Genomic DNA, 26,857 nt, shown 5'->3' on the forward strand with positions numbered 1-26,857 from the left:
GATTTAGACGATGAGTGGGACCACGGACGTTTTGCTTGACCCCAAAGGAGTTTAATAAATCTGTAAACGCAGCCCCTAAGGCATCATTTTTGTTGTCTACGTGTATGTTAAAATCTCCAACAATTATTATTACACAACAACACCAATATCTTAGAATATTTTGTACAACTGCTGAAAAGACTCTTGTATGTTTTTCAGAGCTGCTAGGGCAACTTGAAGGTCCGACGTATGGAAATAATCTGACATGTTGGTTGTTATTTTCCTGTACTGGCGCATGCATGTGACGTAAACGCGTACACGACGAGAGCCACCGTGAGCAGATTTGCGTTTTCTACCGTTTAGACGGGAACGCGACGGTGGAGCGTTTTTAAGATTTCCACTCTGGAGGGTGGTTTCACTTTTGCGTTTTTAAGTCCCCAAAACGCCGTTACCGTGTAAACGAAAGGCACATCCGATAAAATATTTTTACGTTTTCACTAGGAATCGTTCTCGTGTAAACGGGGCCTTAGTGTCACCTTTTGTATTAGCCTACCTATTTTCCTGTTTTAAGGTTATGTGTGTAATTTTTTCAATGTTAAAATACATATACACTCACCGGCCACTTTATTAGGTACCCCATGCTAGTAACGGGTTGGACCCCCTTTTGCCTTCAGAACTGCCTCAATTCTTCGTGGCATAGATTCAACAAGGTGCTGGAAGCATTCCTCAGGGAGTTTGGTCCATATTGACATGATGGCATCACACAGTTGCCGCAGATTTGTCGGCTGCACATCCATGATGCGAATCTCCCGTTCCACCACATCCCAAAGATGCTCTATTGGGTTGAGATCTGGTGACTGTGGAGGCCATTTTAGTACAGTGAACTCATTGTCATGTTCAAGAAACCAATTTGAAATGATTAGAGCTTTGTGACATGGTGGAAGTAGCCATCAGAGGATGGGTACATGGTGGCCATAAAGGGATGGACATGGTCAGAAACAATGCTCAGGTAGGCCGTGGCATTTAAACGATGCCCAATTGGCACTAAGGGGCCTAAAGTGTGCCAGGCGAAAACATCCCCCACACCATTACACCACCACCACCAGCCTGCACAGTGGTAACAAGGCATGATGGTTCCATGTTCTCATTCTGTTTACGCCAAATTCTGACTCTAACATCTGAATGTCTCAACAGAAATCGAGACTCATCAGACCAGGCAACATTTTTCCAGTCTTCAACTGTTCAATTTTGGTGAGCTCTTGCAAATTGTAGCCTCTTTTTCCTATTTGTAGTGGAGATGAGTGGTACCCGGTGGAGTCTTCTGCTGTTGTAGCCCATCCGCCTCAAGGTTGTGCGTGTTGTGGCTTCACAAATGCTTTGCTGCATACCTCGGTTGTAACGAGTGGTTATTTCAGTCACTGTTGCCCTTCTATCAGCTCGAACCAGTCTGGCCATTCTCCTCTGACCTCTGGCATCAACAAGGCATTTCCGCCCACAGAACTGCTGCTCACTGGATGTTTTTTCTTTTTCGGACCATTCTCTGTAAACCCTAGAGATGGTTGTGCGTGAAAATCCCAGTAGATTAGCAGTTTCTGAAATACTCAGACCAGCCCTTCTGGCACCAACAATCATGCCACGTTCAAAGTCACTCAAATCAACTTTCTTCCCCATACTGATGCTCGGTTTGAACTGCAGGAGATTGTCTTGACCATGTCTACATGCCTAAATGCACTGAGTTGCCGCCATGTGATTGGCTGCTTAGAAATTAAGTGTTAACGAGCAGTTGGACAGGTGTACCTAATAAAGTGGCCGGTGAGTGTATGAGCTTAATATGCAAAGGCAACCATTAGGAAGACATAGGCTAAAACGTTTAAAATGGGTAAACTCTTTCACATGGCTCTGTTCACTGGCTCTTTCACATTTCTCTGTTTATTTGAGGGATCAAGGATTGGCTGGTTAGCAGGGTTGCCAAGTCCTCTGTTTTCCTCACAGAATTGCTTGAAGCGGAAGTTGCGATAGTTCTCTCGGGACTTGATTTTGTCCATCGGGAATTGGACATGGAAAAAAACAAGTTTACATCTGTGGTGTTTTCACCCTTTCACAGAACACACTCCATGCGGTGTACAACTAACACTCAAGCTTTCTTCTTTTTCATTACTCAACAATTTACTCAATTTTTTGCATGCAGTTCCACATTACATATGTTATAGTAAGCAATTACTAAGAATTGAACATCACGTATTGTATACTTCTCAACACAACAACAGCCTGGTACAAAAAGTGGTCTATATAGCTAATTCTGCCCTTCATGACAACTGTGAGGGGGGTGAATGTTTTTATAATTCATCCATTAACATTATAATAAGCCTAAAAGTTCTGCATAATCAAGGGCATGACCACTTGAGTGACAGGTGGATTGCTGCTGCTGTCACTAGTCAGTTGTCTGCTGTCTGTTATGCCGAGTTCAGACTGCACGATTTTAGCCCCGATTTTGGCTCGCCGACAGGTTTTGAGAAATCGGCGACAAATGCCCGAAATCACAGGCAAATCGGTGCTCGTTCACGCGAGTGACAATCACGCAGTGTGAATGAGCAAAGACGCGATCTGAGAGAATCGCCAACAAGTCGCCGACGCCCGTGAGATATTTGGCATGCTAAATATCTGGACCTGTCGGCGATTCACAATCCTGCTGTGTGAATGTGTTCTGGCTGAAAACTACATCGGCGATGACCGACAGCCAACGAGAGAGCAAGATACAGGACAGCAGGCTGTTCGGGGAGGAGTTATAGACCAGAATATCAGTATTTTAATAGATAGGCCTATATTTACAATTATATCAAACAGAAACAAAGCACAAACATTTGCGTGACCAGCAGCAACAGCAGGACGTCATTTGCAAAATTATTTATTTACCTCCAACTCTCTTTGCAAAACACTCCTTGCTCCCCTCGTCTTTCCAACCATTTCCTGCATAAACTGTTTATTTTTTTATTTTTTCATTTTCGCTACAAATCAGTGCATAGACAATTTGGATCTTGTAGGCTATCATTTTTAATAACAAATTCAGTGTCGCGCGAAAACTCCAGTCTCACGCACGCGTGATCTTCCGTTATTTCCTTATCACTTCTCGCGTTTGTTTGGTTGTGAAACGTAGTTTGTGGACCAGGCAAAAGTTGTCGGTGATTCTTTCTTTTGTAAAGTCATGCAGTGTGAAACCTCCTGTCGCTAATCCATCGTGCAGTGTGAACACAGCAGCAACTGAATGTTACCCCAGATAGTCATGCAGTGTGAAAACAACAGTGACCCGATTATTTTGAAAATCGTGCAGTCTGAACTCGGCATTAGCCGTCACGTCACCTCAGCTAATCCTGCCTCTGCCCATTTTTGGTTATTCAGGAGTGACATGCGGTGACGTGCTGCCAAGATGGCGATGAACGGCTCCACCCACTTTGAGCTGCAAAAAGGCTCTTCGTAAAAAACCTATGGGTGACGTCACGGACACAACATCCATACTATTTTTACAGTCTATGGGTTAGCTATTGCTGTGATATCATATGAGTGACATATTGTCCCACTCTCACGCCAGTAAACACGTCATCAGAGAAGAGAGATGACGATGCAAGAGGGAGGGGAAGTTATTTTGATGAAAGAGTATGAAGGCATGTGATTTAAAAAAAAATGTGTAGACAAATCACTTACAAAAAATATTGCAATATCCCATTAAAAGCAATAATTGTTTTGATTTCACTGTGAATTTAAACTCTTGCTGTGGGTTGATTTTTGTTCTTAAAGGTCTGAATTGTATTTGACTGAAATGCTTGATTTGAAATATTTTACCCATTTATATTTGACCAATTATAAAACTGGATGATGAGTTTTGTGAGCCTTTTAGCTCCTGTGAGCTCCTTTATGAAAACAGACTGTTTTGTTTCAAAGATTTGGGAAGTCTGCTGTTATGTCCCAATTTGGTAGGTGTCGTAACTACATCATCTGGATACAACATGTTTTTCAATATTTAACATTATTGGTTTGACTGCATTGAGACTATTGGACGAGAACTGAACGGAGCTGGATTATGGCATCACTGTCTTCTGCAGAAATGAACTAATTTAATAATTTAATACTCTTTAAAACGGAATTGAATCAACACTGAACTGACTTCAGCTGAACAATAACACTGTTCTTTTAGAGCTGCTGTACAGCCGAAAAGAACTCTGTATGCACCATTGAATCGTTTTCCTGTTATCACTGTAAAGCTTCTTTGAAACAGTCTGTATTGTATAAAACGCTATATAAAGGTGACTTGACCTGACCTACTTGGCTTTTAGCATCCTGACCAACAGTGTTGCCCGCTGTTTTCAGAGTATGACTGACTACATTACCCAGCAGTCCAAAGAGTCATTCGATTTGTATCTAATCTCCCTAAAGTGGCAACACTGCTGACCAACATAAACTTAAATCTGAATTTAGCAACATTTGCTCAACCAAAGTTGTGATTTTGCGGCAAGACTATATTTGTTTAACCAATGGAGGATGGGGGAGGGTTCAGAAACCACTTTGAAAACAGTAATTTGGTCAAAATTTCCTTTGGTATGGTATTTCCTTGGTATGCTGCATATATGACACAAAAACACTGACACAACCCAGTGAACTTCTTGTTCATTGGCCTGTATTTTTTTTAAATCCAGGATTTATGCATAAATGGAAACTTAAAAGTATGTCAGCTCCCTTTCACCCAGAAAACAAGTAATACAACACAGGGGAACTTCAGACAGATTAAAGAGAAAAGTGAAAAAGCACTGCTGTCCATTGTTTGCTCATCAAGAAAGGGAAAGCTCACATTTAACCTAGAAATCTCATGCATACAGTTTTATCTCTGGTGAGTTGCATAAGATCGGACCCATGCCAAATACTTGATCACTTGATCACTTCCTTAATGGTAAAGTGTTTTCTTTCTCTTCTTATATCCCAGGTAACCATTCACGGGTTGATTTCCCTTAATGTAAAAAATAAAAATCCCTGCTTAAAAAAACAGCATAGTCATTGTTCCTACTAGCATGGTCTTTCTGGTGAAGTTGGTTTACCATTTTTCTTATAAAACCATTAATTTAGATAAGTTCTCTTGTTGGCTGATTTTTATTTTTGGAACACAGCTTTAAGCTATCCAGATCGTTTCCTTCTTTCATCCTGTTGTGAAAGAGTTCACGAGGAGTTTCCTGTGTTTCCTGATAAGGAAATAAAAAAAACAGAATGTCTCCTTGTAACAGAGACATTCCAAGGTCAAAACAAAAATTTTCACGTCAAGAGGGTGAAAACAAATTTTGACTGTTGCTATGAATTATATTCCTTAACTTAAAAATATTTATAGGCTGTTAGAATGACGTATCGACAGCCTATATCTTTACTGATTTCTAACACAGATTGTGTAAATTATGTGTAAACAAATAATGTTTATGCAAAATGCAATAGTATTTTCATACGATGTCAAGTATGTATAGTATATTGGCTTGTATAGTATATACAAATAGCATATTCAAAGTATGAAGTTGAAAAACAGTGAAAAGTTTTACAAATGGCTACAGAATGAGAAAAATTGTTTCACAAACTATATTTTTATATAGACTAAAACAGCTATTTAATTAATTTAATTTATAATTTATTGTTTTTTCCTGAATGTTTTATGATCACCTTCCTTATGGCGCCATCCATTGGTTGTAAAAGGCATTACAGACATGGCTCTAAAGAAATTTAATACAGGCTAAACAGCAAACCCTGGCCCATTCTCATGTTCTTCAGGACCAGGTTTTGGAAACACTGTTATAAAGTCTGGTAAAATGCATTCAGGCAGGTTTCTTCTCAGAAACCCTTAGAATTCATCTCAGTACATGTGTTCCAATGTCATTACTCTAGAGGATGTACAATCCTGCAGATGTGTGCTCTAACTGCTGCATGTGTTTGTTTCTTTGATGAATGAACTCATTGTTCCCACCATTCCACAAGCTTGTAAAAGACTGTCCAGAGAGTTCTGGGGAAAAGATCTTTTAATTTCCAGAACAAACACACTGAAAAAAAAAACAATAAGTAAAATTTACTTAACTTTTCTTTGCGGAGCGTTATATTTGCACGCATATTTTTTAAGTAAATTTCACATATGGAATTAAGTACACTCTACCTAAGTTAAGTGAAAGTAACAAATAAAATCAGTAATTTTAACTTAGCTAGTAAAAGGTTGAGTGATATCTATTTAGTTGAAGTTTCCTTGGCAATTCATTTCACTCAAACAATATAACATTGAATTAAACTCCCCTTTTTAAAGTATATGCTTTACTTAGAAACATCTAAGTAATTAATACAATAGATATTGTTTGAGACATATCTACAAATCAGAAGTTATATATTATGTGAACGCAGAGACCTCAATATTTGGTAGATGCTACACAATGACGTTAATATTTGATGGATCATTTTCTACTCCAAATGTCACAAAATGGCAAGTCACTAACCCTAACAACAAAAGCAATGAAAACAGTGTAAATACAGCTGGAAAACAGTGGGGGGAAAAAATCAACCTAATTAATTATTCAAAGCCCAGTGCATGATGGGAACACCAGTATCAGAAAAGTTGAGTAATTTTACTTAATTTTATAGCGTTGATATTTACGCTTTCATTTCTACATGTTTGAATTGAGTACAAATATAGAATTTACTACGCTTTTTTTTATTCTTGCCTGAACTAACTTTTTCATGTAATTACATTGTTTTTTTTTCTGTAGTATTTACTTAACCACAAAATCATTTTTTTATCAGTGAACATAGTCTGTAGCCATGTCTACAAATAACTATCCAAGAATATCCTCCAGGTTTTGCTCCAAAGCAGGAAATAATCTAAGGGATTTTACATCCATTTCTAATTATAAGAAAGCTGTACCTCCTTTAAGACATTTTCTACTAAACTACTCCATTGTAGTTTACATGGAGACGATATCGTTTTCGAAAACTGAACTTTGAATCCCATTGTTAAAAGTTTGCCTTTTCAGACTAAAACTCATTTTACGTTTTTAGTTTAAAATGGTGTCGTGTAAACAGCCCCTGAATGTGTTAATAAACTATTGAAATTAACATTAAATAGGACTAATAAATGCATTAGAAGTATTTTTTATTGTTAGCATGTTACCTGATGTAGTTTACTAATGTTAACAACTGTTGTTGAAATCGATATACCTTGTCATTATTTACTGAAATGTCTTTCAACTAACTTTTAAGTCTTCAAAATGAAACTGACTTGCAAGGTAGAACCCTAAAGAAAACCTTTAAAAAAATTGTGATGACTGCAATTCAGTAAGTCCCTCTTTCAGTCCTTCCAATTCAAATCACAGTTCAACATCTTTTGAGTGTGAAGCCAGAAGAACATAGATTATCTGTATTAAGGTTGTCATGCCAGCAATGGCTCCATTGAAAATACAGGGAGTGACCGTCATCTGCTGCACTGATGCTTATTGGCCTTGCCTTCAGTGGTTTGAATGCTCACACAAACAAAAAAACTTGAACTTAGAGCTGGATAATTTAAATTCAAACCAAATAGTTACTAAGAAACAGTGTTTGCAATTTTTCTATCTATCTGTCATTTCACTTGTTCAAGCATTTGAATAAACAAAATTTAAGGGACAAGAAGATACTGATTGCAAGAGTTTTTTATTTTTTATTTACTTTTTTTATTTTAGCCAACATACTATACACATTGAGAATAATCTTGCTGGTAGTAAATGTACATATGGGAATGTCAACTGAAATTAATTTGAAGTTAATTTAAACATTGCTGAGGGACTGCTAAGTAAAGACATAAGTATGTATCGAACACTCGACATGTATCGATACATGTATCAAACACTCAAATAAAATGTTATACAAAAAATGATTGCCATTACAACATGCTTTTGAGATGCATACTCAATTTCATAAACATAGCAGCTGTTAATACCCGAGGGATTTTTTGCGAACGTGTGAAAAGTTTGTTAGATTTATGAGTGTCAAGTCCTTATGTGGCAGAACTAATTTAGATTGCATGGCCAAGATCCAGAACATCTGAGTCTATAGATAAAATATCCTTAATAAAAAGCACAAATGGACCTTAACATCATAACTGTTGATGTTAATGTAAATGTAAAAAGATGTAAAATGACTGTGAATTTTGTACACATACTAATAGGGGCTTTCACATCGGAGGAACCTTTTCATAGTTCTTAGAACTATTGGCATAAGTACCCAGATTTTGGCACGTTCACACCACAGGAACTAGGAACGATTTTAGTTCTAGGAACTCCTTTTGGAAGAACAAATTTAGCTCCTACTTCAGAGTAGGGTCTTAAACTACTACCGGTACTACCAGTGATGTTAATGTACACTGATTGGCTGAACGCATGTGAAACACCAGCACAAGCCATTTAAAAAAAAAAAAGCAGTGTAAACAGATTATAGCCTATATATTTACTCTAGAAACTAACTCCACAAACATAGCATAAAGGTTAAGAGGCCCAATCTATCACTGTTTTCCAAGGAGAAAATTCAACGCTACTTTGAGGGGACCAAGCCAAACGTGATTTTGCATTTCTGCTCAGCTAGCAACACTGGACATCAACCACACGGCATATGCCAATACCTTTTCATATGCTGTCTACTTTCTTTGTATAACAGTTCTATATAATAACGTATTAGACAGGACTGTTAGACAGATAGTAAACTAATATAGACTGAGAATGCGAGCACTGTTAGCTCAGGCGCAGTCGTTTTCAGCGCCTTCAAAATAAAGGTCCGCCACACCGTCAAAAGAAAAATCACAACAAGCGCGGCTTATGTCACTTCAGAGTACCTATCGGTGCGAATGCAACCAGGAAAATGTTCCTAAGGGAACCATTAGTTATCTGGGAACCACCCTTTTAATGGTTTGAAGTTTCTAGAACTACCCGGTGCGAAAGCCCCTAATGTTTGTATTGATAGTTTTTGCTCGAAATGCCCATGTAAGTGAAGATATGTAAAATATTTATTTCTTGTTAACCTCTTAACCGTCTCCAGAGCGTCGGCGCACTGAAGCGTTTTTTTATTTATTTAGTTCAAATATACTATCAGATTTAATGTTATACCTTGACAAACTATACATCATTAAAAAGATATAAGACTCAAGATTCAGTATTTGACCACTATTGTATTCTGAGAAACTTATAGTGACAGTTATGTCTTAATTTGTGTCAGGAGTTATGAAATTAAAAAATGAGTCGTTACCTTTAATATGAATTATGAGCCTCAGCCGGTCTCATTCAGAAAAAAACTCCCGTGCGATCGTCATGACAGCGCTTGACAAAACAACGTCCCTCAGGGCTTTTAGCTCAAACATGTGCAGATTTGGAGAAATATTGATAGATTCTCATAGCTTTACATTAGACTTCTATAGACAGGAATAATATTTATTGAATTTATACCCAAATGCGTCGATGTAATCATTTTGAGCGCTGTATACTCTGTACTGTGTTATCAATTCATCCTGAAAGTGAGGGCGCTGTTTGAACAGAAGTCCATAATATATGGATCACATGAAGAAGAGCCATAATCATGTGACATTCAGGAAGTCCTGCCACAACAAAGCTATCCGAGATCGCTGTAAAGTGCAGATAAAGATGTTTTGAAGACAATAAACATGATTGCAATGATATTTGATTTACCTGTGTTCTTCGAGTCATGTCAGGTATTTTCATAATAATTGATTATATGTATAATGTAATGCTAATCGAGATAGACTTTCAAATTGTGCAGAATACAATAAAATAATATATTTTCTATCTGATTTTTTTATCTGAAGCCAAATCAGATTACAGAAAGTTATTTAAAACACTCGACTTGCGCTATAAAGTAAGTTTGGAGAACAAACATAGTTTTATTCTCATAAATTGTCGTGTATTGATGGTGTGCTAAGCTAACATGCTAGCTAGTACTGAGCACCTGCTACCTTACTTCGGTGTAATTTTTATGATTTTTTTCTAAATAAGAATGCTTACTGAAATGTTTCGTTTTTCAAAAAGGGCATTTGATACAGTTTCACTGTGAAGTGAGAACTTTTATAAAATAAATGAGGGATTGAAACAGTGTGAATTGCTAGTCGTTAGTGATTATAATGCAGACAAAAGAAAAGCATATTTAGAGCAATAAACTGGCTGGAGAGGTGTGAATATGTGCAGGGGAGACTGAGACTGAATGGGGCTCGTTTTTGCATCACAAAACAATAGAGGCAATAGACTGAATAGATGCTTATAAGAAAACAATAAACACCAGTCTAATCAAAATAAAGTCATATGACATGATCTTGAAAAACATTGAACTAAATACAGAGTTTTAGACTTATCATCTTCAAATTTTAAATATAACATGGCCAGACATGTGGCTTTAGCTGCAGTGCATTTCTAGATTGCTACAATGCCAACTTCAATTTTATTTTCATGAAGATGTTTCATAAAAATAAATGTATAATAACTTTACAAAACTTTGAAGCTATTTATAACTATTTTTTTCATTATGATAATAATTAATTCTACATTTACAATAAACTTCCAGGTGTCAGCTTTCAAATGAGATCTTACTTGTGCTTTTAGTACAAAGGGTTCATGAACTGTATCTGTTTCAGTTTGGGAATGCCATATCTGGGGATTTTTCAAAAATGGGCTTGAAGCTTAACAGGTTAATAGATTTGGGCAAAAATTAACACATATAAAGTCGCTGGTCTCTCATTTGTTTGTTTTTATGAACGTATGTGTATGTCTTTCTCATACCCTTTTCAAGTCACTTGGGTTCAGCACTTTCCCAATGAAAAGAAGTGCCCCTGATGGCTCATCCCTGACTAGAAAGAGGAAAGGCCGGTCCACGCGATACGTTAGAGCCAGCGATTGGCCTTTGGCAGTGGGGGTGGTGCTGGCATACTCTGTACCCTCTGGAGCCGTCTCCATGACAACCTTATGTTGGACGCCATTTAACTTGACTGGCTGACTGGTGATTTTGATAAGGTCTGTCTCTGCCAACCATTCAGACAGACCTGAACAAAGGAAAATGATTAGTAACTATTTTATAAGTAAACAAAACTGATTAGCTAGCAAAAACTGTGGAATGGTGCTTGTGTCTCACCCATGTCAGAGAGGGAAGGCAGCAGGTCTGTCCTGTAGCTGAGTTTGATAACAGGAAGAGTAAGCAGCACCTGCACTGCGTGGAGGGTATTGGAGAGGTCCTGGACAAATTCAGCTGTAAGTGCTTCCTCTATTAGAGTCAGATTCTGAGTCACCTCATCGGGCAAGAAGAAATACATGCTCACTCCATCCTCCATAGGAACCTGGGCTATCTGTATGAGATGAGCACATAGCAAATCAAAAAAAAAAAAAAGTATAGATCCCACATACAGTACTACTCAAACTTGCATCATTACTTGGTTTAGGTCAACTGACCTTCCTTAGGCTTACAAAAAGGCAAAGGTATTAGCCAATTTAACTCATTAAGAGTATTTACTGCTGTTTGTAATTAAAAAGGCAACACCTACATACCTAGCCAATATATAATTCAAAATGAGAAAAATGTACTGGACATTTCTACAGTTGCATTGGCAACCAAAAACGTTTGCATGGTGCTGCCTCCACACCACTGGGTGTCAGTGTAATTCCATGATGACTTGACAAAAACTTACTGAGTTCACCTTCAAAGTTGGCATCAAACAGAAGTTTTGATAGTCTTTTCTTCTCTATTGTGACACACTTACTATCAAAAAAAAAAAGTTGCTTTTTGGATTTAAATAGGCAAATACTTAAGAGTCTATAACAGGATCATTATTACTGTGAATTATGTTTATAGCATGTTATATTTTGGGGGACATTTATTTTGACCAAAAATGTATGCACCTCTTGATGGAATTAAAAGTTGTGATGTTATTTTCCATCAATTTTTGGTCAAGATCTTGTATTGACAATGCAGGAGTCAAGCACTCTGTAAAGTCTTCTCCAGCACATCCCAAAGACTTTCAATGATTTTAAGGTCTGGACTTTATGTTCCCTCCCAACCATTCTTTCACAGTTTGAGCCTGAAGAATCTTGACATTGTCAATCTGGAATATGGCCATGATGTGTCTCGCTACATGATTGTTTAAGAAAAGAAAAGCTACACACTCCATCAATTAGGGTTAAAAGAACTGTTCCCAAACATATAACATGCTAGAAACATGATAATCACTGTAATAATGATCCAATCATAGACTCTTAAGCATTTGCCTATTCAAATCCGAACAGCGACTTTTTTGTGGTGCCTGGCAGTGTATATTTCTGATTGATACGGCTTCTCGAACAAGAACATTTTTTGAGTATTGCTATTGCTGAGATCACATGTGAGTGACACGTTGTCCCACTTTTGTGCAAGCAAACAAGTCAAGAGAAGAGAGGTAGTTGCAAGAGGGAGGGGAAGTTACTCAAATTAAAGATTACAAGGGCATTTGAATTTTGCAAAGTAATGTACAGGGATAATCATCATAATATTATAAATACTGCCGTATTCCATAAAAAAAAAAATAGAAACTCCATTTCCAATTCTGACATTACGTGCCCTCATATATGTTGCATGACTTAAATCAATGGAACACAAAAGGAGTAATATAGCAGATGCAGGCTGTTTTTTTTTCCCTTTTAAATCGCTGTTATTGCTGCTGCTGACAGGACTTGCTACTGCCAATACATACATAAATACAAGACGCTGCTGCTGTACAAAATACCACACATAAATTACACCTCAATTGAGCAGGTGACAATGAAGGCTGAACAATACAAGCCAAGTGTATGTCATAGAAAATCCCCCATAACGCAGATAACAAAGGAGATGACAGCGGTGATGATTCAGTCGCCCCCAGAAGATCTACCACCAAAACATAATCCGGTTTTGGTTGTGTATTTCAGTTCTGTGTATTTGTTTTCAATCAATTTCATTTGCTGTTCAGTTACCTTGGTTTCTCATTGTTTGATTCAGGTGTGTCTCGTTTTCTTGATTAGTTTGCTTGGGTATTTAAGCTCTGGGTTTCTTTCAGTTGATTGTCAGTTTACGTTGCATTTTAACCAGTTGTTCTGATCCTGTTTTATTATTTTGTTTCTAGTGATTTGATTGAATAAAAGGACTGTTTACTGCTTTACCCAGATCCTCTCCTCACATTATTGGCAACTGCTTGTGACAACCATTCATATTAGCGCTATGAAGCACTCCATTCTGCAGATAGTGATGTGTCCTCCCGTATCGAGGCTTCGAAGCGTGTGTCGAGTAATCCGGGATGATTTCTGTGAAGCGCGTATCGAGGCTTGTGTCGGTGACGTATGTGGTGACGTTTGAAGCCTCGCGAGCCGCCTGTGCCACGTGACTGCTTCAGGAAGTGGTTCGCGGTTTGGCGGTCTATTTGAAATATAAGGGCCAGCAAAATGCAATGGATTCCCCCTCACATTTTGTGGACTTGGGACTTTGCGAGTTTGTTAGCGATCTATTCAAGCTTCTTTTTCTTCATTCAATTCATTCAATGCTTCAGACACCAAAGCCATAGTGTCATTATAATCACACTGCACGTTTTACATTTATTGTCCACTTGATGGCACAATAGAGCAAATGAAGCACCATGAAGCTTCGGCACATGAGTGAACCAATTGGATGAAACGCTTCAATGCTTTATGAAGCTTCATCTCGCCATCACTACCAGCAATGCTTTGACAGCTGCTTATTTGCTAAGAAATTCACTCTAAGCTTTAAAACGGGACTGTTAAAATGATAGATGATTTTAAACCTTGTGTATGGTTACTTCATAAGGAATTAATAAAGCAGACCACGCAATATGCATGGCGACATTGCATAAGAAAGACCGTTCACTTATCTTAGATGATGAAATTCAGAGGATTTCTGAAAGCACGCTGCAACTGCTACAGAAAATGCTGACCAGTATTTGAAGGTAGAGCAGCAAGCCCATTGGCTACTGATACAGCAGGAACCAATCAGCTGTGCCCTATTAGAGAATGATGTGATTGCAAGCAGATTGAGTTAAGGACCCATCACCCTGCGCCATCTAGAGTTTCATGACAGAACTTTATAAATAGATATCATCAAAGTTACTATTATGTGTGCTCTGTATTGTATGAGGAACTCTGTATTGTATGAGGAGCAGTCCAATTTTTAACTTGTTATCCACCAAAAATACTGTCTTCAAACCTAGCAGCAGTACAATCATTTTCATATTTCCACATGTTCAAATGTGGCATGTTCATAATACAATTGTGTGATGTTTGTGTGCAGTTGTATGGAAACCTTATACCGGTAGTATTGGACCAGTATACTGGTCTACATCTATCTTATATTATATATTACATTCATTATTATTATATATCACACATACATACACACACTATATATATATATATATATATATATATATATATATACACTCACCGGCCACTTTATTAGGTACACCTGTCCAACTGCTCGTTAAAACTTAATTTCTAAGCAGCCAATCACAGGGCGGCAACTCAGTGCATTTAGGCATGTAGACATGGTCAAGACAATCTCCTGCAGTTCAAACCGAGCATCAGTATGGGGAAGAAAGGTGATTTGAGTGACTTTGAACGTGGCATGATTGTTGGTGCCAGAAGGGCTGGTCTGAGTATTTCAGAAACTGCTAATCTACTGGGATTTTCACGCACAACCATCTCTAGGGTTTACAGAGAATGGTCCGAAAAAGAAAAAACATCCAGTGAGCGGCAGTTCTGTGGGCGGAAATGCCTTGTTGATGCCAGAGGTCAGAGGAGAATGGCCAGACTGGTTCGAGCTGATAGAAGGGCAACAGTGACTGAAATAACCACTCGTTACAACCGAGGTATGCAGCAAAGCATTTGTGAAGCCACAACACGCACAACCTTGAGGCGGATGGGCTACAACAGCAGAAGACTCCACCGGGTACCACTCATCTCCACTACAAATAGGAAAAAGAGGCTACAATTTGCAAGAGCTCACCAAAATTGAACAGTTGAAGACTGGAAAAATGTTGCCTGGTCTGATGAGTCTCGATTTCTGTTGAGACATTCAGATGTTAGAGTCAGAATTCGGCGTAAACAGAATGAGAACATGGAACCATCATGCCTTGTTACCACTGTGCAGGCTGGTGGTGGTGGTGTAATGGTGTGGGGGATGTTTTCCTGGCACACTTTAGGCCCCTTAGTGCCAATTGGGCATCGTTTAAATGCCACGGCCTACCTGAGCATTGTTTCTGACCATGTCCATCCCTTTATGGCCACCATGTACCCATCCTCTGATGGCTACTTCCACCATGTCACAAAGCTCTAATCATTTCAAATTGGTTTCTTGAACATGACAATGAGTTCACTGTACTAAAATGGCCTCCACAGTCACCAGATCTCAACCCAATAGAGCATCTTTGGGATGTGGTGGAACGGGAGATTCGCATCATGGATGTGCAGCCGACAAATCTGCGGCAACTGTGTGATGCCATCATGTCAATATGGACCAAACTCCCTGAGGAATGCTTCCAGCACCTTGTTGAATCTATGCCACGAAGAATTAAGGCAGTTCTGAAGGCAAAAGGGGGTCCAACCCGTTACTAGCATGGGGTACCTAATAAAGTGGCCGGTGAGTGTATATATATATATATATATATATATATATATATAGAGAGAGAGAGAGAGAGAGAGAGAGAGAGAGAGAGAGAGAGAGAGAGAGAGAGAGAGAGAGAGAGAGAGAGAGAGAGAGAGAGAGAGAGAGAGAGAGCTACTTAATATTTTTGCGGAACCATGATATATTACAATTTAAAAGTTTAGGGTAAGATTTTTTTTAAAAGATTATAAAATATAAAAATATTCAGAAAGGACACAATAAATTGATCAAAAGTGACAGTAAACACATTTATAATGTTACAAAATATTTATATTTCAAATAAAATTCTATTCATCCAAGAAAAAAAATCTATCACGTTTTTCACAAAAATATTATGGGGCAAAAAATTATTAGCATTGATAATAATAAAGTCCATAATTAATAATAGAGCACCAATAATAATTGATAATACTTGAGCATGTTAGATTTCTGAAGGATCATGTCACACTGAATACTGGAGTAATGGTTGCTGAAAATTAAGTTTTGCCATAACAAGAATAAATCACATTTTAAAATGGCACATTTTAAATTGTAATAATATTTCACAATATTACTGGAATTATATTACTGGAATTTTTACTGTAATTTTGATCAAATAACTGCAGCCTTGGTGAGCATTAAAGCATAAGAGCATGAATTCTGTAATATAATAAGTGTTAGGGGTAACCCGTATTTCTTTGTTTCTATGGTTTCTATTTTGGGTGGGTTTGACGGGTTTCAGGAGTTCAGTTTTCTATGTTTCAGTTTGTTTTAGTTGGTTTCTCATTGATTGATTAAGTGTGAACTGTGGCTTGTTTCGTTGATTGATTAGTTTGCTCTATTTTAAAGGGGTCTTATAATGCCATTTTTATACAAGTTAATATGATTCTTTAGGGTCTAAATGAAAAGTTTGTAATATACTTTAATTAAAAATTCTCATTAGTATTGTAAGAAAACACTAATTTTACTGGTCAAAAACAGCTCTGTTTTGAGCACGCCATTTAAGTGCCTTTGTCTTTAAATGATAATGAGTTTTTCTCACCCCGCCTCTCTGTTCTGTGGGGTGTTTTGACACAACACATGTGAAGTGTTGCCTTGACAACAGTTGAGGGTATATTTTGTAGAAAGAATGGCAGCGGGAGTCTCTTGAGGACACATCTGTGCAACCGTATCAATTAGATTTTTTGACATTACTTCTTAATCAGTAACAGACACCGTTATAAACCATCTACAAAAGTAAGCTTCCCTTTCAAGGAAACTTCGAGCTGCGTCAAACGCTGTGGGAACGCCCCTGCGTTGTGCGTCATGAAGCACGTATGGAATCAGCCCAATGGAGAGACGGAACGTCATAGGCGGGTGACGTCATCGACCAGGAAACTATAAAGCACCCCAAAAACACAAGCGCATCAGCTTCTGTGCCTTCAGTTGCGCTATATGTGAATCTGTCTGAATGTAAACACTGTGTCTGTCTTTAGTATTTGCTAGGCAGGAGTTATCACATTTACACCACACAAACAATTTTGTATGAGAGACTATGGCGAGCGAACGGCATTTAAGAAGTGTGTTCCTCCCTGCTCGCGCTACCTAACGGGCGGGGATACACACGTTCTTTGTGTTGTTTGTTTGGGAGTGCAGCATGCCCAGTCAGCTCTCGAGGGGGCTGGATGCGAGCATTGCGAGCGTCTGTTATGGACGCTCCGCTCCCGCCGGGCGCTCTTTGAGGAGAGTGCTCGGTGCGCGCTCCCCGCGGTTCGAGTCCCGCTTCTGCCGAGGCTGAGCGGCGACGCTTATCGTGGGGATCGCAAATGGATCTTTCAGCAGGGTTAGAGACGGGCTCTGCCTTATCTCTGCCTTTACCTGTTAGATCCAGTGTCTCAGCCCGGTTTGGAAGCACGCTCTGCGGTTTCTTCCGCCCGGGCTGAGGCACCAGTACTGCACTATCTAACGTTAGTTATAAAAACTAGGAGATAAAAATAGCAGTATTGATGAGGGAGATGTGGAGGACTCGCCACCTAACACTCCCGAAAGCGAAGAGCTCATGGAGGTTCTCACTCGAGCTGTATCAGAACTAAGCATTGAGTGGCCAGTGGCTATAGGCAGGAGTCTGTTATTAAATCTAAGTTAGATGAAAGATTTCTCCCTTCCCGTGTGCAACCTCCATGCCGGTGCTTGCCGTTTTTTTTCATGATCTCCATACTGAGGTGTCGAGATTATGGAAGAAGCAGGCTTCTGATATAATTTTAGCCCCCAATCATTCACATATTCAGATTTAGCGGGGGCTAGGGTTTTGAAAAGAAAAGACGGCGCTTTGCCGCGGGTAGAAGAGACGCTTGCGAGCTATCTCTCTTCCTAGGCTGCATTGTCATTTAAAGCACCGGCATTACCTTCCAAGCCATTATGAAATATTTCGGCTTTGTAAAGTGTATTTGGCGGCAGGTCAGGCTGCGTCGTGTCTGCATACAATGTCTATATTGCAGGCATATACCAGGCTGATTTGCTAAAGGACGTGAGCGTGAGTGAGGAGGCAGTACTGACGTGGTTCGAGAACTGCGTCAGGCTGCCGATTTGTGGTAAAATGATTTTTTTCCAACATGAAACAGAAAGAGAAAGCTTTCTTTTAGATGATCCTCTCTCCCCTGCGGGGTTATTCAGTGACTTAGTTAATACTGTCATTGATAATTTCAGGAAGAAAAGAAGCAGGCAGCAGCTTTTAAAAGGTTTCTCCATTAAAAGTTCACGTCCACGGGGCTGCTGGGCGGGAGCAGCCCCGGCCGTCCACGAGCTCATCGCATAGGCGCAGCAAAGCAGAGTATCGCGTCTTGCGCTCCCCCTGCTGGACAGTGGGATCAGACGCGGCACTCTCAGCCAAAGCTTTTTGAAAAATAAATATAATATAATATATATATATATATATATATATATAAATAAATAAAAAATAAAAAGCAATAGAACTGTTTTGAGGCCAGTTATATTGGTTATGCTGAGGGCGGTCTCCACCGAGGGAGAAAGGTGTTCACCTCTTTTTACGGTGCCCATTCTTCCTCGGTGCCCTCAGGGGCCCGTTCTGCCAACCCCGCCTTCATGCCGGGGCGCAGACGGTCCCGGCGAGCGCTTTCCCGAGGGACGCTCGCCTCCTCTGAAGAGAAAAAAAAAAAAAAAGTGAGGGTGGTCCCCATCGAGGGAGAAAGGTGTTCACCTCTTTTTACGGTGCCCATTCTTCCTCGGTGCCCTCAGGGGCCCGTTCTGCCAACCCCGCCTTCATGCCGGGGCGCAGACGGTCCCGGCGAGCGCTTTCCCGAGGGACGCTCGCCGCCTCTGACACTAAGGGTGGTCCCCATCGAGGGAGAAAGGTGTTCACCTCTTTTTACGGTGCCCATTCTTCCTCGGTGCCCTCAGGGGCCCGTTCTACCAACCCCGCCTTCATGCCGGGGCGTAGCGAGTGCTTTCCCGAGGGACGCTCGCTCCCTCTGAGGAGGGTCTCAGAGCGTTCAAACCAGTTGTTCCCTGCCGGTGCGCCGTTACAGGGCACTGTGTTTGCTGCTCAAATTACACCAGAGACCAGTCTCGAGAGACTGGTACCCTTAGTAGAATTTGTTTGGCAGAGTGGAAAAGCCTTCCAAGAATATCTCAGTGGGTCCTGCAGACAATAGTAAGAGGTTATGCGATCCAATTTAGGTGTCGTCCACCGAAACTCAGAGGGGTTCTGCCCATAGTGTGGGCCCCGAGCAGGCTCTGGTAATGGAACAAGAGGTGAAAACGCTCCTTCAAAAGGGGGCTATAGAACGGGTTCCTCCTCCCAGTTTGGAGCTAGGTTATTACAGCCGATATTTCATCGTTCCAAAGTAGGATGGGGGGTTGCGTCCAATTTTAGATTTGCGCCTATAAAATCGCTCGGTAGGGAAGCTCAATTCAAGATGCTCACTATCAAGCAGGTCGTGTCACAAATCAGGTCCGAGGGCTGGTTTGTCACGATAGATCTAAAGGACGCTTACTTCCACATTTCCATACTTCCACAACACAGGAAGTTCCTGAGGTTTGCCTTCGGGGGCAAGCTATCTCCCCGTACTTTACGGAGCAGATGGCGGTTCGACATCGAGATGTCGTCCTCGCGCATATCAGGAAGTTGGGGTTGAGGCTGAATGCAAAGAAAAGTGTTTATCTCCTTCCCTGGAGACCACTTTTCTGGGCGTTGTTTGGGATTAGGTCACCCGCATCGCTTCGATTCTTCAGCCTTGAAACAGTAAAGCTAGGCCAGCTACTCACTGTAAAGCAGTTTCAGAAACTGTTGGGTTTGATGGCAGCAGTGTCCAACGTTATACCTTGGCCTGTTGTACATGAGACCGCTGCGGTGGTGGCTCAGGACCAAGGGATTCTCCCCGAGGGGAAATCCACTCCGCACGATCAAAGTCACGCAGCGCTGCCTTCGTGCTCTGGTCTTGTGGAAAGAAACTTGGTTCCTATCCAAAGATCCTGTGCTGGGGGCTCTTTGTTGTCGCGTAAAGCTAACGACGGATGCTTCCCTCACAGGGTGGGGGGCGGTCATGAGTGGTCGTCCAGCCCAAGGTCTGTGGCAGGACCATCATCTATCATGGCATATAAATTGCCTAGAGATGTTGGCGGTGTTTCAGGCTCTGAAACACTTCCTAGCAGACCTGAGAGGTCATCATGTGCTAGTTCAGTCAGACAACACGTCGGTGGTCTCTTATATAAATCGTCAGGGGGGCCTGCGGTCTCGCCGGCTTTACAAGTTGGCCGTCAGGTCCTCCTGTGGTCCCTAGGGAAGTTACTATCACTGAGAGCAATGTATCTTCCTGGGTATTTGAATGTGGTAGCGGACTCTCTGTCGAGGCAGGGGCCGAGGCCCGGGGGAATTGAGACTCCACCCCCGAGGTGGTGGAGCTCCTTTGGTTGAGTTTCGGTCGCGCCGAGGCGGACCTATTCGCTTCCAAGGAGATATCGCACTGTCGTCTATGGTTCTCCATCAGTCATCCAGCCCCTCTGGGGTTTGGACGCTATGGTGCAGCCGTGGCCGAGGTCACGTCTGTACGCTTTTCCCCCGATTGCTCTGCTACCAGGAGTTCTGGAGAGGGTTCGCCGGGACGGGGTCAGCCTACTATTAGTAGCCCCGTTCTGGCCGGCCCGAGTATGGTTTGCGGACCTGGTTTCTCTCCTGGACGGCTCTCCTTTGAAGCTCCCGGTCAGGAGGGATCTACTCTCTCAGGCGGGCGGCATGATATTTCACCCCCCGCCCAGAGGTATGGAAACTGTGGGCTTGGCCTCTGAGGGGGCCCAGCTCTTAGATTCCGGTCTCTCAACCGAGGTTGTTGAGACCATCCTTCACTCCAGAGCTCCATCCACGAGGAAGCTATATGCCTTTGAAGTGAAAACTTTTTACTTCTTGGTATGGAGAACACCTGTAGGACCCAGTTAACTGCCCAGTGGGTGCAGTGCTGGAATTCCTGCAGGAGCGTTTCTCCACAGGGTTATCCCCCTCCACACTAAAGGTGTATGTGGCGGCACTGGTTGCTTACCACGTCCCTTTCAGTGGAGTTTTTCTTGGGAGACACCCGCTTATAACTCGTTTCCTTCGTGGCACTTTGAGGCTGAGGCCAGCAGTTCATGCCTGGAATTTTCGCCTGGTATGGTTAAGGCTTTTCTATACCCTAGGCCAGGTTATGTTCCTAAGGTCCCTACTAATGTTGTTAGACCTACAGTTCTGCAGGCTTTCTGTCCTCCTCCATTTCCGTCGTCAGACCAGGAGAAACTTAATTTGCTCTGCCCAGTGAGGGCGTTAGACGCTTATGTCCACAGAGCTGCCCTGTGGAGGAAATCAGAACATTTATTTGTATGTTTTGGGCCACCCAGGAAAGGGTGTCCTGCGTCTAAATAGAGAATGAGCAAGTGGGTGGTCGAGGCTATCTCACGTGCTTATGAGTCGGCTGGTCAGCCTTCACCTTTGGCTGTACGAGCCCGCTCTACTAGGAGTATGGCTGCATCCAAAGCTTTATTGTCAGGAGTGTCCCTGAGTGAGGTTTGTGATGCGACTGGATGGTCTTCACCGTGCAGGTGCTCTCGTCCGCTGTGCGCTAGATCTCACATGACGGTCACTTGCTCCTATGGCGACGTGGGTATTCGCGTTCCCACAGCGTTTGACGCAGCTCGAAGTTCCCTTGAAAGGGAACGTCTCGGTTACGTATGTAACCCTAGTTCCCTGATAGGGAACGAGACGCTGCGTCGTTCTGCCATACTCCCGGCATTCCCGTTAAGCGCTCCTTCAGGCCTATCAGAAGCTGATGCGCTTGTGTTTTTGGGGTGCTTTATAGTTTCCTGGTCGATGACGTCACCCGCCTATGACGTTCCGTCTCTCCATTGGGCTGATTCCATACGTGCTTCATGACGCACAACGCAGGGGCGTTCCCACAGCGTTTGACGCAGCGTCTCGTTCCCTATCAGGGAACTAGGGTTACATACGTAACCGAGACGTTAGTGTAGTGTTACCACGTTAACTTTAACACCTGCATACACAGTTTGTAATAACACAATAACCATAACGCGTTGTTCATTATAAACGTGGGATTATGAATTATATTGAGAAATTATATGAGAATGTCGTACATAGAAAACATGCCGTAATGTACCCTGAGTGTAAACCTTATTCATCATTCCCCCTGAGTGTAAACCTCGGTAGCGATTTGCAAAGATTAATAAAAAGGTTAATAAAACTTTACAATCACTTCTTCTGGAGGTTCAGCAGGAACACGAATAGTTGGTACCGATTCTTTTTTTCAGGAGCAGCTTCTTAGCAAAACCAGCTTTATACTGACCCTCGTTTATAAAGCAGTCTGGTGAGAAATGATTCGCGCAAACATGAAAGCAATGACGTTGATCGTGGGGAATATTCCCTTCGAAAACAAAACTCGGATTTAGGAACATCAAAACGACAGCTGTGTTCGTTATTACACCCAAGAACAGAACACCCCAATCACTTAGACGCCATTCTGCTCAAGCCTATCAACAATGGCGGACTATGATGACAGCTCGCTCAGGGCGGGTCTGTGTTGAAACGCTGCTGTCAATTAACAATTGTGGGAGGGGCGTCCGACCGTGTGACGTCACACGGTCGAACGGCTCGATTTGAGACAGGGGAAAACATATGGACATATTTAAACATAAACATAACATATTAAAAAAATAAACACTGGATGGATTTTTATCATTATATAATGGTTGTGTACAGGCACTGCCAACACACATTTCAGTACAATCAACTTGTAAAAGTGCATGTACCATTATATGACCCCTTTAAGCCTTGTGTTTTGTTCAGTTCATTGTCTGTTCTTGTCGGATATTGTTGGTTGTTCTGTTCATGTTTTTCTAGTCCAGAGTTTTCTGAGTATCTTGTTATTTTGAGTTTGTGTTTAATAAAAGAAATGCTGTGCTTAGATCCTGCCCTTTTTTGATCACTGCTCCACCAACCACTGACATGTGTACATGCATAATACAACAGGTACTGATACCGTGCAACCAAGGTCAGGGTCAATACCCATCTTCACTGGGTAATTCTCCTGCTCCATCATGGGAATGAGAGTTGGCGCTTCTCCATCTCTTTGGAAGTTCTCCAACTTATTAGCTTTGCTGAACCTAGTTATCCATTTACCTGCAAAAAGAGTCAATAAAAAGCACTCAAATCACTGCTGGGAGATTTTGACATAAATCTCAAACACTTAGTGAAGATTAATCTTCAATAACATTTTAAATGTCACAGCAATATCACAATAAACCATTAGCTCTCAATTAAAAAAGTGTAATTTTTTTTCAGGTTGGCCAAGTTAAAATGCATTGCACATTTTCTGCTCACATTCATTTTGCTATAAGTGTTCTATCTCCTCCCCCTTATACTGTCTCTGTTAAAGTACATACTCTATGAGACATATAAAATAGCAGGAGAAAGAATCAGAGGCCATTTACCATTGAAGGAGGCTGCTCCCACAGGTAGCACAGCTGTTTTACGAGAAAGAGGGGAAGGAACAACTTGATCCACTTTTCCGCCAGTCTGCTGTTTAAACCAATCATTAACAATCTTGAGGTCCCGCGCTCCACCGGCAAGAGTTTGAGGCCGGACCCCATATTGCTTCTCTACACTGTTGAGGTATTCCAGCCTGAGACGGAGTTCTGAAACACACAGGGATGAAAGAACAGATGTACAGCTCTTCTCTTTCTCTTGTACAACAGCACTTTAGGGTCACATAAAAAAAAAATAAGATTCCAAGAGTTATGTCATAATTTTTTGAGAATAAAGTAAAAATTATGAGAATAAAGAATAAATAAATTGAATACTTTATTGTCGTATTGGTACAACTTTGTTCTCGTAATTTTGACTTGAATCTCACAATGGTTTAACTTTTTATGATTTTTTCTTTATTCTCAAAATATTAATTTCAAATAACTTAAATTTCATATTGATAAGACTTACGTGAATACAATTCTTGTATTTCTATGACTTTGATCTAATAAGTTTGACTATATTCTCAAAATATTACGACTTCAAACTCACAATGCTATGACTTAATTTTCAAAGTATGACTTTAATCTTGTATCGCTACGATTTTATTCCCATATTGCTTTATTTGTGTAATTTTAACTTTGTTCTAAAAATATTATGACTTAATTCTCGTAATCTTAGATTTTTTTTTGTTTACGTGGCACCAAAATGCTGTCATACTCTTGAACACACGCAAATACACCCATTTCAAAATGACAAACTCCCACTTCTAGCCAAAAGGATCCGTTCTGCTGACATGAAGCCCTTGGCAGGTGCCCTGAGTGAGGAGAGAAGGTCTCTTAGCGTGTCATGGAGCTGACTGTCTTGCAGAGTGTGATAGCGGAGGGCCCTGTAAATCTGTTTCTCTGCTCGTTCAGATGCCCCTATGACAGATAATACCAGATTTAAGAACTCTTTAATTTAAGAATTTAAGCTTGCTTAATTCAAGCCTTAAAAATTGGGTGATTGGCCCCACAGCAAGAAAAGCATAACCTTCCATAGTAGAGCAGAGCCTCACCCATTGAAAGCTGCGTGAATGCTGCTGAGATACTCGTGGGAGACAGGAAGACGCTGGCCTTGGGGTCACGTGCTGCCAGCTGACGGAACAGGTTGTAGCCAAAATCAGAGGTTGCGGCAGCCAGCTTGGTGCGTGGTGTGGTAAAAAGTTCAACCACCTCTTCCTCACCTTCAGGCTCCTCTCTATCTGTCTGTAGCAGGATTGGACAGATACAGACAGTGGAATGACATAAGAAGAGAAAGCATCTGAGGACTCATGAAGTACTACTTACCAACTGAGCATGTGAGAGGGAGAGAAGACTCCATAAACCAAACAGCAGGACTACCTTCCTCATCCTAATAAATACAAAGATAGAAGCTGTGAATCAGTGATGGCAACTCCATGTTTTGTGACAGATGAAAAACCTGCAGATCTTGTTGCTTATCATCTGAAAAAATATATATATATCTTGACACCAACCTCTTAATAACATTTTTTTTTTACCACCAGTATAGCAATACATAAAAAAACTGGGATTAGATAAACTGATTTGTGTTATAAACAGAATGACCGAATAACAATAATAAATATCATCTACTTAATACTATATAGATCCATTCAAAATAATCTTTCTTTATTCCTAAAATTGTTTGGTCTAAATTAATTTTTTATGATCTATATGATTTATGATATATGATCCCCAAACATTTTCAATAAAATGGAAAATATAAGTTAACACCACATCCTTTGCATAAAACTTTTAACTTTAGGAACAGGTTCAAGAATTGTTCCTGCAGCAGTTCCCAACAAGGCCTAAAACTTCCCCACGTTCCTTCAGCACATCTGGTTGCCATTAAACTTTCTTGCTGAGTTCTTGCTCATCAATGGAAAAAAAAAATCCTAACACTAATATTTTCACATTCATCTAAATGGCTCCCTCACTGCATCTGCCACGCAGTAAAAAAGCTGAGCGTTACTCCATATCCACTGGGCTGAGCTTCACATTCCACACCTACAATCTGAAAAAGACATATTTGTGAAACTTTGCATGCAGCAAAAAATAAATAAATAATAATCATTAGGAGGGGGAAAAAACTTTAGAAGGAAAGATATGGAAATTATAGGCTATAGCAGTTTTGTTACACACTTTTTTTTATAGTAGATTCCTATCCCCAAAATCAAACGAGATGTTTTGTTTATAATACAATATGATGAATTTACAAACAGCCAGAACAGTCCTATTAAAGAAGAGAACTCTGTCGCTTAAACATAAATAAATAATAATAATACATGTAGTATGAAATAACTGTGTTTCTAAGATTACAACACGTATTGATTTTGAAAATGGTCTGACCTGTTTTCTACTTCGCTGTCGTCTCGTGCAGATTTCAGCTCACAGCTGTCTTTGTCAACTGTGCTCGAGCAGATGCATCAGCAGTGTTTCAGTGAAGAATCCCAGAATCCCGCCCTTTGCTGACGCTAGAAGGTGGTCTGAAACTTCTGAGGAGATAGTGGTGAGGATTGACTGGAGTCTCGAATCTTTTCCGTTCACCAAAAGATTTGTTCGGATTCGTACTGATCGTAGACAACATGTGACAACGAAAGAAAATATCAGTTCTGATGACGGAAGAGGTTTTTTTTTTTTTTTTTTTTTTTTTTTTTTTTTTATGCTTACAAACAAACAAAGATGACAATCATAGCATACAATTATGTTACAAAATTGCAAACATATCTGTACAAAATATGACAACAATATGTACAGAGTCATCTTAACACAAGTGTGTAACTATCTAAAACAAAGAAGAAGAAAGAAAGAGAGAAAAAAAAAGAAAGAATGAAAAAAATAATAAAATAAATAAAATGAGGGTCAAGAGGGCAAGATATTCTATACAAAATTTAGAGTAGGTCTAACCAAATTAAAGTCATTACAAAATAAAAGTGTTTTTATTGCTTTCTTATAGAGGGTATGCGCATGACGTCACCGTCGGCCGGAGTGAATGCAGTCACGCCCACAAGTGGCAAAAAGACTGAGCGGCAGCATTTGTTTTCAGCGTGAACGCCGTGAAAATCTCACAAAACACATCTAAAACGGGAAAGAGCTTTGCAATTGACTGTACAACTAGATTTGACCAGAAATCTGAGGTACTGTATATTTT

General features: G+C 40.5%; 1 protein-coding gene and 1 long non-coding RNA gene across 3 annotated transcripts; one reads left to right on the forward strand and one right to left on the reverse strand.

Moving 5' to 3' along the window:
• The first annotated feature begins 8,929 nt into the window (after positions 1–8,929).
• On the forward strand, positions 8,930–10,803 carry LOC130095426 (uncharacterized). Its single transcript, XR_008808107.1, has 2 exons — positions 8,930–9,025; positions 10,702–10,803. It is a non-coding gene; the product is annotated as an uncharacterized LOC130095426 (long non-coding RNA).
• Positions 10,702–26,190, reverse strand: serpinf1 (serpin peptidase inhibitor, clade F (alpha-2 antiplasmin, pigment epithelium derived factor), member 1). 2 transcript variants are annotated; one of them, XM_056262162.1, is made up of 8 exons: positions 26,056–26,190; positions 24,994–25,057; positions 24,723–24,912; positions 24,433–24,588; positions 23,632–23,835; positions 23,181–23,320; positions 11,143–11,353; positions 10,702–11,053 (listed from the first exon to the last, which is right to left on the reverse strand). In XM_056262162.1, the coding sequence occupies exons 2-8, from the start codon at positions 25,054–25,056 to the stop codon at positions 10,788–10,790; spliced, it is 1,230 nt and encodes a 409-aa protein (XP_056118137.1). In that variant the 5' UTR covers position 25,057; positions 26,056–26,190; the 3' UTR covers positions 10,702–10,787. The 2 variants fall into 2 exon arrangements, with proteins under 2 accessions (XP_056118137.1, XP_056118136.1); XM_056262161.1 differs by lacking the exon at positions 26,056–26,190 and adding an exon at positions 25,679–25,715.
• Between the last annotated feature and the right edge of the window lie 667 nt (positions 26,191–26,857).

The sequence above is a fragment of the Rhinichthys klamathensis genome, unplaced genomic scaffold (assembly GCF_029890125.1).
Source record: "Rhinichthys klamathensis goyatoka isolate OS25496 unplaced genomic scaffold, OSU_Roscu_1.1 h1tg000191l_1, whole genome shotgun sequence".
Classification (NCBI taxonomy): Eukaryota; Metazoa; Chordata; class Actinopteri; order Cypriniformes; family Leuciscidae; genus Rhinichthys; species Rhinichthys klamathensis.

Bases quoted from the DNA above. Each gene is read 5' to 3' on its own strand.
- serpinf1 (XM_056262161.1), bottom strand. The intron at 23,836-24,432 runs GTGGGAGTTTGT...TGTGTGTTTCAG, and splicing joins ACGGATCCTTTTGGCTAGAA to AACTCCGTCTCAGGCTGGAA. The intron at 23,321-23,631 runs GTAAATGGCCTC...CTCTTTTTGCAG, and splicing joins GGGAGCAGCCTCCTTCAATG to GTAAATGGATAACTAGGTTC.